Source organism: Neolamprologus brichardi, chromosome 4 (genome assembly GCF_056152115.1).
Source record: "Neolamprologus brichardi isolate AB-2024 chromosome 4, ASM5615211v1, whole genome shotgun sequence".
NCBI lineage: Eukaryota > Metazoa > Chordata > Actinopteri > Cichliformes > Cichlidae > Neolamprologus > Neolamprologus brichardi.
In genome coordinates this window covers 13,472,729-13,489,781 of record NC_142107.1, presented here as the reverse complement: position 1 = coordinate 13,489,781, position 17,053 = coordinate 13,472,729, and the positions used below count along the sequence as shown (strand labels likewise).

Sequence of the window (17,053 nt, the reverse complement as noted above, 5' to 3'; positions counted from 1 at the left end):
TTTTGTCAGCCAGGAACACAGGCGAGGTTCAAGTGCGCTGGGAAATATTAATACTAGAATGACAAGTCCATGAAAGTTTATTTACCGGTGTTTTTCTGCATATCCCATGTATCTGTATCTGAGTTTATGGTGAGCAACCTGTCATGTCAGTCCTTGATAGTATGCGGATATCCTTATCAGGCTGGTTGCTCTAAGCACCAAGTGTCACTAGCTGTCGTGCATGACACATGTTTTCCGTAGAAACCAATAGCATTGCAAAACACATTCCGATTTTTCTCATTTTTGCTTCTTTATTAATTTTAGATGCAATGCTCTGATGTTAACTGCTATTGAAAGATGCCCACGTTGCTGTTGCTGTTTTTATGTGATGTTGAAGTTGCCATGGTAACAATTTGTATCCCCAAAGTGTGTGTTTTCTTTCTCTCTCTCTCTCTCTCGCGCTTGTAAAATATGCTTTGACGTTGTACGTACTGCAGTAATGAAACTACAGATGACAGGATGATATCTTTTTGAAAATGTGTTTTTGTACCTTTCTGGCATCTTCCAAATACCCTGTTTTGCCTATTTACTGCCACTGTACATGATGTGTGAGTGTACTTTTGTCGGCAGCAGGGTGATGGATACTCATTAGTTAATTGATCTGGCTAGTTGAAGCCACCAACAGAATGACAGAGTTTCTAAGCCTGAAGGGCTGTGATCAGGGATGAGTATCTGTAAGCTGCTTAGCAGGCCTGCTGGGAACTGACAGGATACTTTGGCCTCCTTCTCAACCCCTGTGAGGCGCAAGATCAGCAGGCAGGTTGCAACATGAGCAAAAGGCGTTGCTGTCTAGGGCATTTGGTGATGAGCTCGTCAGGCGTTGTAGTGTCATTGATTGCAGTGAATTTAGCAAGTGATGAAGGAGGAAAAAAAATCTTGATAAGATGTCAGTTTTTTTGCTGCGCACACAGGTTTTCTGGTGATAAGCAAGTCAGCAAAATTGTAAAAGTGGAATTTTAATTCTGTCACTTTACTGTACTATAAGTCAGAATTGCTGGCAAATGCAGTAATAAATATCCTAATAAACTACAGTATGCAGCGTTTTGTGCAATTTAATATGCATCTATATGCTGCCTCTAGATGCTGAATGGGGTTAAAAGTAGCTATGCTAGAAAAGTGTTTCATTCACTGCACGTTATGCTACTGTTAACAATTTTCTTGCAAAATGCTGATTGCATATTGCAGTTTCCTTCCCTCACACGGCGTAAACACCAAGCTCAAGTTTCGCAGCTCTGTATAAACTTTGGATTTGTGTTTTTCTTTGAACTATCAAAGTCAGCTCTGTCGTGGTCACTTCAGTGTCACCGGTTTGCACCGCGCTTGCTGTTTGTTGCGAAGGAGACCACTCCAAAGCCCTTTGGTGCAGAATAAAAGTTTGTTCTAAAACCACTTCAGCTCGAGTAGCGATTTTTACTTATGGAGCATTTTGAGGTGGGTTGAGATGTGCTCTCCTAGGTCAGTTTTCAAAAAGAGGCTGCAACAGGAGAGGAAATAAAGTGCTTTGTCCTTATTTGATGCTTTTATAAAATGGTCGCAACATTAATGTCTGCAGAGACAGAGTAATAGAGAATTGTTTTAACTTTTTTCCAGTCATGCTTTTAATTTCTTGGAACCTTTAATTGAAGGTTTCAATACGTAATGCTATGACAAAAAACTTTTGTTTATTTTATAAATGAAACCAAAACTAAACTCATATCTCAATGCTGTAGCCATTTACTGAAGTTCTCAATCTCTTGTCATTAAATATAGAGCATGTAGCATGTCTGATAGATCTAAAGGGGCTTTGGAAAATATGTGTCTCATATTTCTGTACATGTATATCTCACACTGTCTTTACACCAGGCCTGTCTTTGTATGTTTGTATGTGTGTCCTTTGCTCAATGTTGCTCTTTGTATTCCTTTTCTTGACAATGCACTGCACATTCAGAAGAGGCAGTCTGTAGGTATATAAACATTAAAACCTCAGTAGCTGCATGACCCTACCTTATCTCTACGTTTTGGCTGTTTAACTTTACTTGTTTATTCTGTGGAGAGTTTAACCTTTCTTTTAGGTGTTTCTTTTTTTTGTTGTTGCACTATAAATTACACTGCCTAGTAATCAAAGAAAGAAAGGCACTATGTTTGATCTCCACAAGACATCAGTATTTTTACCCTTGAACAACTAGATTTAATTTGAGCCTTTTGCTTCCCCCAGATTTTGTTTTTCACTTCATTCTCTTTTCATTTTTCCCCATCACTTGATGTTGTTTCCCTGCCTCGGATTTCTGCTATCTTGGGCCAAAAAACAAACTTTCATAACATTCTTCATCGTCCCAGTTGCAAGTCACTTGTCCTGTATGTTTGTGCGTCTTGTATTGCTACTGCATGGGCGTTGCAAGATGGGGTCTCTCTGTTTCTTCTCTGTTGCATACCTCATTTAATCTCTTTCATGTTTCAAAGTTCTTTTGTTTTGTTTTTCTTGTGGTTCCCCGTTCTCTCTGTTTGCTGCTCATGTTGTAGAGCACTGTTCATGTGTTTCTTCTCTGTCTCCCTGTTTCTCTCTGTGTAGGGGATGTGCTGTTCCAGATGGCAGAGGTCCACAGACAGATCCAAGTGCAGCTAGAGGAGATGGTTTGTATTCTGAGCTCAAAAGGTTTCTAACTGTGCAGCTCAACACTATATGGATACAATTTAAATCTTTTAACAGTAGATCAGCCAAGTTATTACAACAAGAATACAAGTGTTAGTTTGGTGGTGTGGCTCTGCTCCCAAAACAATTTGCCCAGTAATGACACAAATTTTGCCCGGAGCTATTGACAGTATGGGATAAGTGAGGTTAAATGAACATAAACTGGTATTGAATGAATAGCCCTGCTGAGGCTATATCATCCACATTGCTAACACAGGAGGTGGTTGGGAAAGTTGAGTGAGTTAATTGCGCAGTATGGCATTCTGGGTAATTTTCTTCTTTGCTGCATTATCCAGAAGTTACTGCTGTGCATCTAATACAGAAAAATAATAGAAAAATGTCGTTGCCCTCATTGCTGCCCTTTAGTCATTTATTTTGGACAGGGTTTCTTAATTCTGCGTCTCTCCCAATGTATGCTATATTGCCAAAAGTTTTCACTCACGCATTTAAATAGATTCAGGTGTTCCAATCACTTTCATGGCCCACGGTGGTGTAAAATTAAGATATACAGACTGCTTCTACATTTATTTCTGAAAGAATGGGTCACTCTCAAGAGCTCAGTAAATTCCAGCATGGTATCGTGATAGGACAACGAGTCCAGTTGGGTAATTTCCTTCCAACTAAATATTCCACAATCAGCTGTTAGTAGTATTATAACAAAGGAGAAGCGATTGGAAACAACAGCAACTCAGCCACAAAGTCGTAGACCGAGGGTGAATTTTCCATGGCCGAGCAGCGAGTTGCTGCTTTTCGGAGTTGGGCACAGCCCCGTAGTATCAGTGGAGGACACTCTTAATGCTTCAACATACCAAGAAATCTTGGACAATTTCACGTTTCCAACTTGTTGGGAACAGTTTGGGGACAGCCCCTTCATGTTCCAACATGAATGTGCACCATTGTACTAAGCAAAGTCTATAAAGACATGGATGAGCCAGTTTGGTGTGAACTTGACTGGCCTGCTCAGAGCCCTGACCTCAACACCCTTGAGATTAATTAGAGTTGAGACTGCGACCCAGGCCTTCTTGTCTAACATCGGTATCTGACCTTGCTTCTGAAAAAATGGTCATAAATTCCCATCAACACATTTCTAAACCTTGTGGAAAACCTTCCCGGAAGAGTTAAAGGTGCTAGAGCTGCAAAAGGTTGGCCAACGTCATATTAAACCTTATGGATTAAGAAGGTCTCTCAAGTTCATACGTGTGTGAAGACAGACGAGCAAATACTTTTGGCATTATAGTGTATATGTGCGACTATCTGTGGGGTACCATCTTGAATCCGATTTAAGAGAGGAGCAAGAATGACCTGGGTTTAAAGTCTACCACTAATACACGGCATTATGCATGATAAAATCCCAAATTTGTTGCAGTTTTAGACTTAAGACTTGTTAAACTCTTTGCCCACATTCTCATTCAAAGTAGTAAATCCCTCCACATCTTCACTTTTCAAGCATTCTCCCAGAGGCTCTTGTTATAGCCAAACATTTTTCCTGTCTAAGATTAGATTTTTTTCCCCTTTCCATTCATTATATACGGTAACATTTTCAGTCTTTTGCTGCTTCTGTCCTTTTTCTTTTGTTTTGAGTGCTACATGAATTTTTAAAGGTTTAAATGATTTGATAGCCATTGCCTTTTGGTTTATGAATATTTCAAATAGCATTCCAAATTTTTGGAAACATTGTTGTGGTTTAAACGAATACATATATGGGATATTAGCAGAGCTTTACCTAAATTCCCACTTTTTGAACATTAAATTAAATTGACATCACAGGACAATATTGTTTCTGTATCTTATCTCACTTACCACACAAGACCTGTCATGTTAACTTAAATCTTTTGCGTTTTTTCTCCAGCTGAAATCCTTCCACAATGAGCTCCTGTCCGAGCTCGAGAAGAAGGTGGACCTGGATGCTCGTTATTTGACTGTGAGTATTTGTACATTGTGCTTCCAAATCCAAAGGAGAGCGCCACTTCATAAGTGCACTCCATATGTGAGCTTATTTTAACAGTTCATGTAATGTGGCATCCATCCTTAAATGACCTTAAATGATTACAGAGATGGAGGTAAAGCTGTGTGTGTGTGTGCGTCTGTGTACACATGTGTGTATGCATGTGTTTTCTCAACTATTTCAAAGTCTGAGACAATTAAAGGGTCTGTCTGGGAAAGGAGATGTTTTGAAATAACATAATAACATTCAAGTCTACTCACCCCGTCAAGGGTAGACTGATTATAATAAACCCCTCCTGGAGTGTGTTGTGTGTAAGCGCTGTGAAGCTGGTCTACATGTGATATCTTTAGAATGAGTGGGTTGCAGCCTGAGTGTAGAGCAGTACTGCTGTGCCTTGTTTTGGGGGATGGGACACTACCATTATTGTACTGTTTTGTTGGAAGGACCACGTTATGAGCTGCTTCAGCTCCCAGCTACTCACTCACACACACTCATTATATAACATTGCTTTTTAATGGGGAGGGGTGGGTGTCATTTAACAGGGAGACCTATCAGTAAACTCAGATGGTGTTATATTGAGTTAATATTAAAGCCGTGAGATGTGTTAGAAACCATCTTGAATTGCTGACTCTCTTATACATCTAATATAAATTTCTCATTCTTCTGCAGTTTCAGACATTTATTTCTGGGAATTTCCCCGAGCCTTTAACAAACATCATTTAATATGGATGCCTTTCTGATCTGCTGCAGTGACAATAGTGATCACTTTACCTCAGACTTTTTGAAATAATCATCTGAAACTTTGCCTGAGTTCAGAAAGACTGGAGTGTTTCCTCTGGGGGATTTTTCTCTTTTCTTCTATTTTGCTTGTGCTCCATGAAATCCACATCAGAGTTTGGACTGAATAACACTGAATTCCAAAAAGCAAAGAGAAGCATCTCAGTCAAATCAGCCTTCAAAACAAGGGTCAAATTCTCAACGCATACCAAAGTTCACCATCTGACCCCTCTGTTTCTAATCTGCTTTAAGCACACAAACCAGTTATCTGTCTGGAATAATGATGGAGAGTTGTGTAGTAAACGCATGAAAGTGTACTGGCTTTAGCTTTAATTAGGGGGTGAATTTCAGCTCAACAAAGAGGATGTTTGGGATATTACTTTATATACCCTGCAGGGCAAACTTACTCAATAGTCAATTGTTCTGTTTCTACTCACTGCTATGATTTATGTGCTAAAGTGTGTTCACAATAGAGCCACAGCTCCCTGGACTTAAATTAAATGTCAATAGCAGAACAGCAAATGCTGTGTGCACAGCTTTTCTGGAAGGACTGAGGTAATGAAAGGATGGGTTATTCATATTTGTTGTTATTGTGTTACAAACAGGATAACCTGTGCACAGACGTATTTTGGTAATTTTTCTTTTGTGAAAACATATTAAACAGAGGGACTTCTTATGTTAAACTATTTAGTAGTGGCCAAAAAAATCCCAGCCATTTTTTTTTAAGTGTGGTGTTGGATGAGGTCTGTGCTGTTTACAGGATTTCAGTCAAGCTCAATCCTATAGAAGTAAGCCACCCTTTTCTCAGCTATGAAATTGAAAAACCGCATGTGTCATACTGCTAGATTCCTGGTGACAACAGCGGCTTCTTTTCTGTGCCTTTTCAGAATACCTAGAATATGCTACCTGCATCTTCAGTGACTTACAGTATGCAAATGTGGGTGTTGAACCCTCATGCATGAGCTCTCCAATTTTGCCGTGTACTGAAACCACATGAGCTTTGTCACACTAGGCACTGTTTCTATAGCAACAGAGCTGGTAAAGCCTGGAAACAAAGTTGTTTTGCTTATAAATGAATAAATAAGCAAATTATATTAATCAAAATACATTTCTGGTTTAAAAAACACTAATGAATAGCTTTTATCATTTTTACAAGCAATCATGCATTGGTTTTGTTTTGTTTTTTTGTTTTTTTTTAAAAACATTGTTGGATCTCACTGATTGTTGCCCATTTCACATCATGAAAATCAATTTTAACCAGGTTGAGAAAGTACTTAGTGACAGCAAATGCTTTAGGAGACACAATCACAAGCAGTGCAGATGTTAAATCAGTCAAAAGGGACAAATAAAAAGCAATCCCAGAGCTTATAAAAGATTATGTAAATTGCATTAATTTAAAAAGACTGCTTTTGGACATTTTTAAATTATCCTATCTTGCAGCATCAGTGCCATACAAAAATAATTTTCTGGTGTATCATAAAACTGAAGCATGTTTCAGAACTCTAGCAAATTATTTCTGTGCTTTTGTACTATGGGTGGAATCCAGAGTTTTGTTTTTCAGTTTTCTTCTGAGCTTCAAACTTGCCTGAAAACCTTTGGGAAATGGTTTTCATTCCTGTTACTTACTTGCCTCATTTATTTCTCTGCCTTTTTGTTTTTTTTCTCACTCAGACTATTTAATTTGCGGCCCTGTTTTAGGAAGTCTAATTTTGTGTTGTGCACCACTTGCTGCCCCACGTAGGCTGCCCTGAAGAAATACCAGATGGAACACAAGAGCAAAGGGGAGAGTCTGGAGAAGTGCCAAGCTGAACTAAAGAAGCTGCGCAGAAAGAGCCAGGGCAGCAAGAACCCCTCCAAGTATGGAGAAAAAGAGATACAGGTGAGCCTGTTTTGAGAGTTTTTGCATGTCTTCAAACATTTGCGATTATTACAATGAAAGGGCAACATTTAAGCATGCAGAGCCCCCAAGAACCCTTAACAATCTTTATTACATTGAGACACGTATGACAAGCACTTTGACAAGAACATGTGTGAGGAAATAACTACACTAATTCATGTACCGAGGTGTGTGCACTTTACTTAGCCAGTATGTTACAGCACAAGGCTTTGATCAACGTTTTAATGGGGTGAGTAAAAGCACAGCCTGCAAATGCGACACAAAATAGATGACTCAATTATCAAAAATGGGCTAGATACGATGACAGAAATCTGAGGATGTTATACATCAAATGTTGATGGTTAAAAAAGAAAAGTCATAACCGGATGTTATCCAAGTATACTATTTATCCAATTTTTTCTGTGTTCTAGTTGCTTAATAAAATGATTATCCTAATAATACTACAGCATATCACAGCCTGAACTGTCTTAGCCAAGCTTTCTTGTAGTTTAAGTAGGAACTCCGGAAGAGTTCACCAGGCTTCTCAAAGCTCTGCGTTGGATGTTAGCTACCTTTAGTTCCCACACTGCTTCGATAATGGTGAGGTCCAGGCTCCTGGGAGGCCAGTACATGTGTTAGTACTGATAGTCCTATCCAGTACTGATATTTAGTTACTGATAGTGGTCCATTGTTTGGCTTTCTATTCAGGTATGCTTTTAAATCATTGGCAGTGTGTGTGGTAATGCTGAAAAATGACGTTGCTGGCAAAGAGATGCTTTTCAGTTGGGATTGCATGTTGGATCAAAATTCTCACTGTTGTATCTCTCTCCTGACGTCCTGTGCATATAAATCAACAACTTCAGTTTTAGATTTATCACTCCATAACACTAATTTCTCATCTCTTGAATCTTGTATCAAATCGTGATTTATTCATTTTTTCCAAATTTCTTAAAGACATTATTTTCGGACACAGTTCATCTGCTATTAATATTTTTATTAAGTCTGCCACTCCTTTTGCACTCCACTTGTACACTTTCCTCAAATTTCTTAAGGTAACACTGTGCACCATGCTGGTATATGCCAATCTTTAAGCTAATAGCTCTGTAGGAATCACCTTGATGCAAAAGATGCAATTTTTTTTATGCCTATCAAAATGTGTTATCTTTGGCATCTTTTTGCAGATTCATCTGAAGAAATCAGAACAGATTACATGTTCTGTGACAGACTGCCAGTTACAAAACGCCTAAAGATACAACCTAAAATTGGCTCTTTTCCAAGATGTGTTTTATGTGTGGACAAAAAAGTGGTTCATCCCTTGATTTAGGTGCCTGTTTATTCATAGGTCAAAAAAAACGAGTGCTAAAGCAGGAAATATACAAAGAGAAATGTTTGAAATACTGACAGCCTGGAGAAATGCTGCTCAAGACCACTTTAAAAAAACAGCAAAATATCTAGCTCCTTTAGAAATAAAATATAAAGGAATGATCAATGGCTCAACGCTTTTGCACAGTACTGTGTGTCTTTTGCAGTTATTAGAAATTCGACATTTACTTTATAACCTGCTGTGAAGTATAGATCAAATGTTTAATCATCACTTAAAAGAAAATGATTTTAAAAAACAAAGCAATCAAACTGTAAACAATGCTGACTCAGTGTTTACATGCATTATGGAAACTGGATCCACGAAGAGATCAAAGCACCGTTTGCATTCATTTCGTGATTGTTTCCATAGGAAAGCAGCATCTGTGGGAGTCCTTCAAGTGAAACGAATGTTGACGAGTTGAAAAGACTCTTTGCTGTTAGACATAACTTAATTAGTTAACTTTCATAGTTTATTATCTAGCATTTGACCACCTGCTTGACAGCAGAAAACACACTCCTGCAAAGGCACTCCTTTTCTCATTGTCAGGCTTTATTCAAATGCTGTCTGCATGTTTATTTGTTTAGTCCTGTAGCCAGTGTCAATATCAAACTGAGAAAAATGACACAGCAGAGAATGTCAACAGTGTGATTGCTGTTTCTTCACAAGGCTGGAAACTTGAGTCTGATGGAGGGAAAAATGTCAAACTAACAGGTCAAGACTTGTAGGGTAATTACTGCGGGGTTGGTCTTTGCCGTGAAGTGTGGCCGTCCATGACAGAATCCGATTGATGATTCTAGCCTCACTTAAGTGTAGCACTGTTTTCCAGAGTTCTCTGGGTTTAAAAACATTCCTTTGCTTTTCAGGTTCTTGAAGAATAGGCTCCTCCTCTGTCTGATCAGTTTACATGCTGTGACACGCACTTAGTCACACATCTGCCCTATCCTGTCTGGAGCAGTATGGCAGTGCTGGATTGATCTGACTGCTGTGTCACATTGAGTTTGTTCCACGGTGTCAGGCATGTCATGAAGAGACGCCGTCTGAAGTGTCATCATAAAGCATCAAAGCTCGCAGCGTGTAGCCATCCGGTTTTGTTCAGACCACTGCTTGAATTGAGACGGATGTTTGAGGGCACTACAGCAATAAAGCTCAGCTAAGAATGGCAAGTTGCTACATGTATCTGGCTACCTGAAGCGTGTGCTACATAATTAGGCCTGTTGTAAGGTTCCCATGGCATCATTTGATAACAGCAACTGCAACTTTCAGAAATAAAGAAGTGCAAATAGTAGTTTAATGATGTAAAATTTAAAAATATTGGTCTAAATTCCCGATATAAATGACAGGCCAACTTAGATGAATGCTTTCTGTTTTTACATTCTACTGACAGTTTAGCTTTATTATAGACTTCAGAGTTGTAATAGGATTGCAAAAGACCCCTGGGGGCATCAATCCATCTTTTTTTCTTAATGGCTGTGCAAAAAGAAAGTAGTTGCTACAGTAGTTGGGCAAATAAACTGACTAATATCACAGAGCTACTACCCAAAAAGCAAAAAATACACCTTTTGCTTATTGGGCATAGAGAAGTGAAGTGCTTCTTCTGAGTTTGTATGACCAGAAAAGCTCTGGACCTACAATGTTCAGTCAGTTAGCAGAAAAGAAGAAATCAATCTCCCTTTCTCATTTTCAGCCTGCTCACTCTCCCTGATCATATCATGTCTGTGGGCGTGTGAGAGAAAAGTCAACTCGTTTGTGCCTGAGCCCCGCAGGGAAGACGACACACAGAGAGGGAAAGAGCCCTGCACTCCCACAAGACCTGTGCCGCACAATGACAACCATCCACCTAGAAAGAGATAGAAAGTGACCGGCTGCACATATAAAGTCCGCAGCTTACTTTGTGCAGATAGAAAATGGTTCTTTCTCCAGCAACTGAGAAAGCACAACTAAAAGTTGCTAAGATGCACTCACCATTTCCTTCTCCTAAGCCACATTTCTGTTATTTTAGCAGATGAGAGGCAAAAAGATTTCCTTTTTTTTCGTGGCCTCTCTTTTCATTAAAAAGTAAAGTATGTCTGAACAGTCTGGCAACAGACACCGGCAAACTTATTGATCGTCTTCCTCTCCTCTCACTCCACTGTCTCTCCCGCTTCGGTATATGTCCCTTTGTATTTCCTCCCCTCCTCATTCTCTCTTGGCTTCAGTGGTCAAAGCCTGCTAGAATACTAATCAGTTCATTATATAGTTCAATGGAGAGGACAAAGGTACTATAGAAAGGTGTTTCATCTAGATAAACTCCTTTGCTCTGTAGAGGCTGTTAATAAGAGCCCAGACAGTCACAGACAGACGAGTTCACGATTAAGAATTAATGTCATTAGATGTTTGATAAGCTCTGGGCTTCTTCAGCTCTGTGTCATTAAAAAAAAAATGAAAAGTGATCCCAACCTGAAATTGTGGGTACATTCATTCACATTCATGCACAGCTCGAAAAAGGCACAAGATATGAGCTTTGACAAAGACACTGTAATGTGTAGTTTCCTTCTGTCGTGCCCTGAAGCATTACAATACAGTTCTTGAATCTGAAGAGTACTGATGAGGAAGGAACAGAAGAGCAGACCTAAGCAGCTCTGAGATGTGCAATGAGATGCTCTCGAATCCCCACAGGAATAAACGGAGTATAAACAGTTTTGATGTTTTGAATCTTATAGTTTTCTTCACTTTTTGAAGGATGTGAACGCTCCTCCCTCCACGTTGCGTGCAATTATGGAAAGCCCTGTTTGTACACAGTGCAACAGATTGCATAATGCCACATGCAGTTTTTGCTGTCCTATTAGGATTTTGTCCTGAATATGTCAGTGTAAAGAGGCATAAAAAGAGAGAGGCAGATATGCTAATCCAGTGAACTCTGAATGTAAGAACTGCACTAACTTGTAGCAGGTTCCGTTCATGTTCATAACCTTTGCAAAACAAGTCATTCGATCTATGATGTAGCCTGAGGTCCCTAAGCTATAATAGTGGCTGGTGTTTGCTTAGGCTTTTTCTTACTGCATCATTGTCTTGGGTTACTTTGGTGACCTTTTGAATGACTGAGAATTTGGGGCTTGTGAATTTGAAAAGTGGAGAGGGCACACTGGTTGAGCTGCTCCTATTAGCTCTGCTTAGAAGTGCTAGAAAGGCTAGCAGACTGTGAGTCACAGGCTGCAGAAACAAAAAAAGGGTCACTCCAACAGAGAAATGAGAAGAAGAAGAGGAGCAGATCTTTAAATGGTCATTTTGTGGCTTCCCTGATATAACTGAAGACCCATTTACACATTTTAGCAAGCTGAATTGTCCACCTTTGGGGCGGATGTGTGACATATTTCTCTCTTGCTTTCTGCCTCCTCTCTTTATTCTCTCTGCAATGTAGACTATGACTCATACCAAAACAAAATTGCAGTCTTTAATAAGAAAGCAACAGGTGGGAGCAGGAATGCCCCAAATTAAAATGTAGTAAAAAAAAAAGAAAGAAAAGAAATAAAGAGCTCTCAGTAGACTAAAATATGTGCATCATTCTTCCATCCTTCTCTTTCCTGATTTGCAACCTGGCTCCATTGAATTGTGTAATGATGCAGGTGAATTGCTTCCTGTGACAAAAGGCTGGATTTCAAAATGTGGTGAACACTGTTTGCTCACAGGAAGACTGTGCCGGGTTCAAATCCACCGGCCGTCTGGGACCTTTTTCTGTCGCATTTGCATGTTCTTCCTGTGCCTGTGTGGGTTCTCTCCAGGTACGCCGGCTTCCTCCCACAATCGAAAGCCAAGCATGTTAGGTTAATTATAAATTGGCGGTAGGTGTGAACCTGAGTGTGAATGGTTGTTTGTCTTGCTGTGTTAGCCCTGAGACAGACTGGCAACCTGTCCAGGGGTTCCCCACTTCTAAGTGGGGTACTGGCTAGGGGTACTGGGGTACAGTCCCACACCTCCCCCCTTGTGACCCTGAATTAGATAAGCAAACGAATGGCTGGACACATCTTTTTCAAAATATTTGTGTTCACTATCATTTAGCCACTTTAAATATTCCTACACGCATGGAATCAGTGTTGTGTTGACTGCTGGCGGTGGGGAAGTAGTGTGCTCTGGTGGTTACTCAATGAAATGCAGTACATCGGCGCTGCATGGTCTCACCATGGGATCTTAGATTTGCCTACGGGGAGGAATTTGATCAACTTCATCAGTCTTAATGGGCCACAATGTGGAACCCTCGAACTTCTATTTTAATTAAGAACACTGAACTTAGGACCTATTAATCACACTGAGATGCCAACAGCAGCATAAGTTATGAACTATTTTTCTCTTTTCAGCCAGTAAGATTCAAATACCCAGGAATCATATTTGATGCAGACTTGTGGCTTTACTATGCAGTGGTTTACACCTTCGCTGAACAAGAGAAAGATCCAAGTTCAGTCCTGAAAGATGACAGGTTGCACCAGAAGGTCATTCGAAGCAGACCTAAAGTAACCTCTGTGGTGACCCCTTATGTTAAGGAAGCAGCCGAATTTAGCTAATATTTGATTCAGACTAATCCAAACTTTACTTTTTAAGAATATTTATCATAAACCTGCCGGGACTACAGATTAAAATTTGCATGTATGGCTAAATTTCTTAAATTCCTATGATGGATTTAAGTGCTCGTGTAAATATTGTGCATTGTCGATATCTTATTCTTGCAACAGTGTATTTATGTTTAACATAGATGACCTGAATGAAGTATATTTACAGAGCATTCAACCAAAAGAAACCCCAGTTTTCACTCTAGTTAAAAATCAATGCAAGTAAATATAACACACTCTTCTAGGTCAGTATTTATTAGCAGATGGTACAGTATTAAAGCCATGAAAGTTGACTCATTTGACCTACTTTTAGAATAGTCTGCAAAACTCTTAGCTACTTGAATGCAAACTCAATGCATTGTAAACGCACTTTGGAAGAACGTGGTCGCAAAAACATCAAAATGCCATTTTATCTTGTTTAAAAAAAAGACTCCCTATAGCTTCTCGCCACTTACTGACCCTTCGATGCATGTGCATGTCTGTGTGCTGTCCCCGCTGACATTTCCCATTTTACAGAATTCATGTTTAGACAAACTTAAAGTTTGGGATCTCTCCCTCCTGCTGTTTTAACATTACTCACTCTTGTACAGACATTAACACACCTGTTATTTGTTATTGTCCAATATGTAAAATGGATTAGTGGGTCTTTGTGAGCAGTTCCTCCTCCACACTGCGGGATCTTCAGTCATAATTGCTGTGCCTCGATAGCACTCGGCAGGGAAAATCTTGCCAGAGAAAGTTACTGAGTAAGGCTCTCTCCTTGCACAACTATTACTGCCAAGGTGCACTTAACCCCTAATTGCTCCAGTGGAGCTGTGAAGTGATTGACAGTACAAGATTGTGCAGCACTGAGCAGCTCCTTGGTGTGAATGTGTGTAATTGCATGAATGTGAAGTAGGGTGTTATTTTGAAAAAAAAAAAAAAGTACTTAGGTGTTAGCCAGCTGCAAGGACCCCTTTCTAGTCAGATCTTCCGTCCACTGGCCTTACTTATTAAATGTGAAATCTGTCTTTTTACTTTTTTTTTCTTTAATTACAATACCTACGAAGCATCTGTAGTTCACAGTGTACCAATAACCAGAACTTCTTTCCTGGCTGTCTCAGCAGTAGAATTTGTAGCAGCAATAATGAAAGGTCTTCTTATTTATTTTGCATAAACATCTTTGGGAATCTTTCTACAAATCTGCAGATGTAATCATGATGTCCTGCTCAGTAATTGTCCTGTCCATTGTGTTTTCTCCTTCAGTATGTGGAGACAATCAGCAGCAAGCAGACTGAGTTGGACACCTTCATTGCTGATGGATATAAGACGGCCTTGTCTGAGGAGCGCCGCAGGTACTGCTTCCTAGTCGACCGTCAGTGTGCTGTGGCTAAGAACAGCAGTGCCTACCATGGCAAGGTAAGATCACTAAATTATCATACCGTTCTGGGTGGAGACTACGGTCTCTTTCCAGATACTGACTTTCTTCCACAGTCATACTTTAATTGGTAATTCTAAATTGGCCGTTGATATGAATGCAAGCCTGAATTGGTATTTTTCTGCAAAAGTGGTAACCTTTCAACTTATGACAGCTCCCACTGGTGACCCCAAATAGGATAAATGGTTAAGACAATATTTTATACCTGTATGGTTAGTATTTCCTGTAATAATTTGTTCAGTTATCAAGCGTTTGTAGGCAAGGCTCAGCTCCATGTGGAGCCTAGCCTGTTTTCAGTAGCTGTATTAATTTAGATAATTTGAAACATGTTGTCTGTATTATCTGGTCAAAAAGGGACGTGTGCAGAGCTTTTAAAGTCAGTCTAAACAACTACTCCCCATCTGTTATCTCAGAGTCATTTTAAGTTTATGAACCACTGTTGTGTATATATAATTCAGTTGCATTTGTTTTGACCGCTCAAAGGGGCCTCTTTGTTTTTAAAAAATTCATTATCATCGTAGACGGTGCCAAGCTGACAGGTATATTCGAAGCTGTAATCCATCAGTGCACCTGCATGCATCTGGTTGCCTTTTTCTATGTGGAGAACGGCTTCGCTTTTTCAGTTTATTAAAGGCTAATAGGAAAAGACATTAAAAAGCCAAATCTAGAGTAAAATGGATTGAAATAAATTGCACACAGCCTTTTGCCCGTATTGTTTACAACAGCAGTCACTAGAGAATTTTTAACTGCTTGTTATTTTTCACATTGGTGCTGACATTTGAAGCAAAGAACCTTTGAATCCAAGCAAATATCCCCTCATAGCATACAATCAAAGGTAGTGGAGAGCTGTTATAGAAGGATTTAGTCAGTTTATATATTTATGGTTTGTGTGTGTGTTTGTCGGTGTGTGTGTGTGTGTGTGTGTGTCTGTGTGTGTTTCTGTGAGCTTGTGTGAACTGCAAATACAAGCCTATCCATTTTTCAAGGATATCAAATTCATGTGTAATGGAGTACATCTGTCTCCAGGGAATACTGGTGGGTGTAAACTGTCAGCCTGAAGATGTGGCTGGAGGAGGTGTGTGTGTGCGTGCGTGTGCGTGCGTGCACGTGCCAGCTATCCTCCTGCTGCTTTTTTTCCCCATCATGGAGTCTAGTCATTAATCAGGATGGGGGTGTGCGTGGGAAGAATTCACCTTCAGCAAACTGAAGAACCCTCTCCCAGAGGGTTTCTAGTGTGTGTTTGCCTGTGTGTAACACAAAGAAAAAAACAGAGATGATGTGAGCTGCAGACTGGTCAATACAGAGTGACAAAATACAGTTTGTGCATGCATGTGTGTGTGTAGGTACCATACAGACATACAAACGTGATCTTGGTTTAACTGTACAGTATTTTGGTAGTTTTAAAAAAGAACAGCCGTGTCCACGGGCTGTGAGATGTTGCAGTGGGCAGCTTGGTTGTTTGTTAGCCTGCCTCACCCACGCAGCACATTAAATCAAAACTGCACTGAGGGCAGTGGTCAAGGATGCTCTGCAAGGAAATATCTTTGAGGACTTGACTTGTTTTTTTGTTTTTTGTTTTGTTTTGTGTGGTTTTTTTTAAGCACTCGGCTGCTTAGCTGACACTGCAGCCACAACAGTATCTCTGCTTTTAACATAAATTTGTTTTTTCTGGTTTCCCCAAATCACTTCCTTCTTCCTTTCAGGGTAAAGACCTTCTGACCCAGAAGATCCCAGTGTGGCAACAGGCCTGTTCAGACCCAAACAAGCTGCCGGAGAGGGCCATGCTCCTGGCCCAGCAGATGGGCTCTGCTGCCCTTGGGGGTGCAAGTCCTCTGCATACCTCCAAATCCAATCTGGTCATTTCAGACCCCATTCCTGGGGCACAGCCACTTCCTGTGCCCCCAGAGTTGGCTGTCTTTATGGGTAGTGGCCTTGGACACCCAGCGGTAAGTTTAGAAAATATTTATTTATGTTAATAAGTGAGTTGCTGTTTATTATGTTAGTTAATAGCATTGATTTTCTGCTTGGAAACCTATGAGTCCTTGCATTCCTGTAAAGGCTTTGGCATGCACACCTACACCAGCATTGTTCAGACAAAGAATATTCCAGTGCCAAAGGCCTAGAAGAGCACACGGACCAACCCAAAATTTTTATCTGGTTTCCAATCTCCCCAGAACCCCTACAACCCACAGGACTCAAAGGGTCTTCTGCCCCATTGCTTGATCCCACAATGCACTTCCGCAGATAGTGATCCTTATATTACTTCTGTAATTTAGTTCTCAAATATGATGTCAAAGATTTAAGATTCCTGGCATTTTACACATACTTTAGGGTTGTTTTTATAGAGAAAATGAAATTATTTAACTGGAGTTTCTTCACTCCATTTCC

At 40.0% G+C, this 17,053-nt stretch overlaps 1 protein-coding gene across 5 annotated transcripts in view; it reads left to right on the top strand.

The window, feature by feature from the left end:
- The window catches only part of baiap2a (BAR/IMD domain containing adaptor protein 2a), a 50,617-nt gene that overhangs the window by 26,449 nt on the left and 7,115 nt on the right, over positions 1–17,053 (top strand). For all 5 annotated transcript variants that reach the window (XM_006791367.3, XM_035908001.2, XM_035908000.2 and 2 more), the window contains exons 4-8: positions 2,588–2,649; positions 4,557–4,628; positions 7,171–7,308; positions 14,494–14,646; positions 16,369–16,611. In XM_006791367.3, the coding sequence (XP_006791430.1) occupies positions 2,588–2,649; positions 4,557–4,628; positions 7,171–7,308; positions 14,494–14,646; positions 16,369–16,611 (668 nt within the window). The remainder of the gene's footprint in view (positions 1–2,587; positions 2,650–4,556; positions 4,629–7,170; positions 7,309–14,493; positions 14,647–16,368; positions 16,612–17,053) is intronic.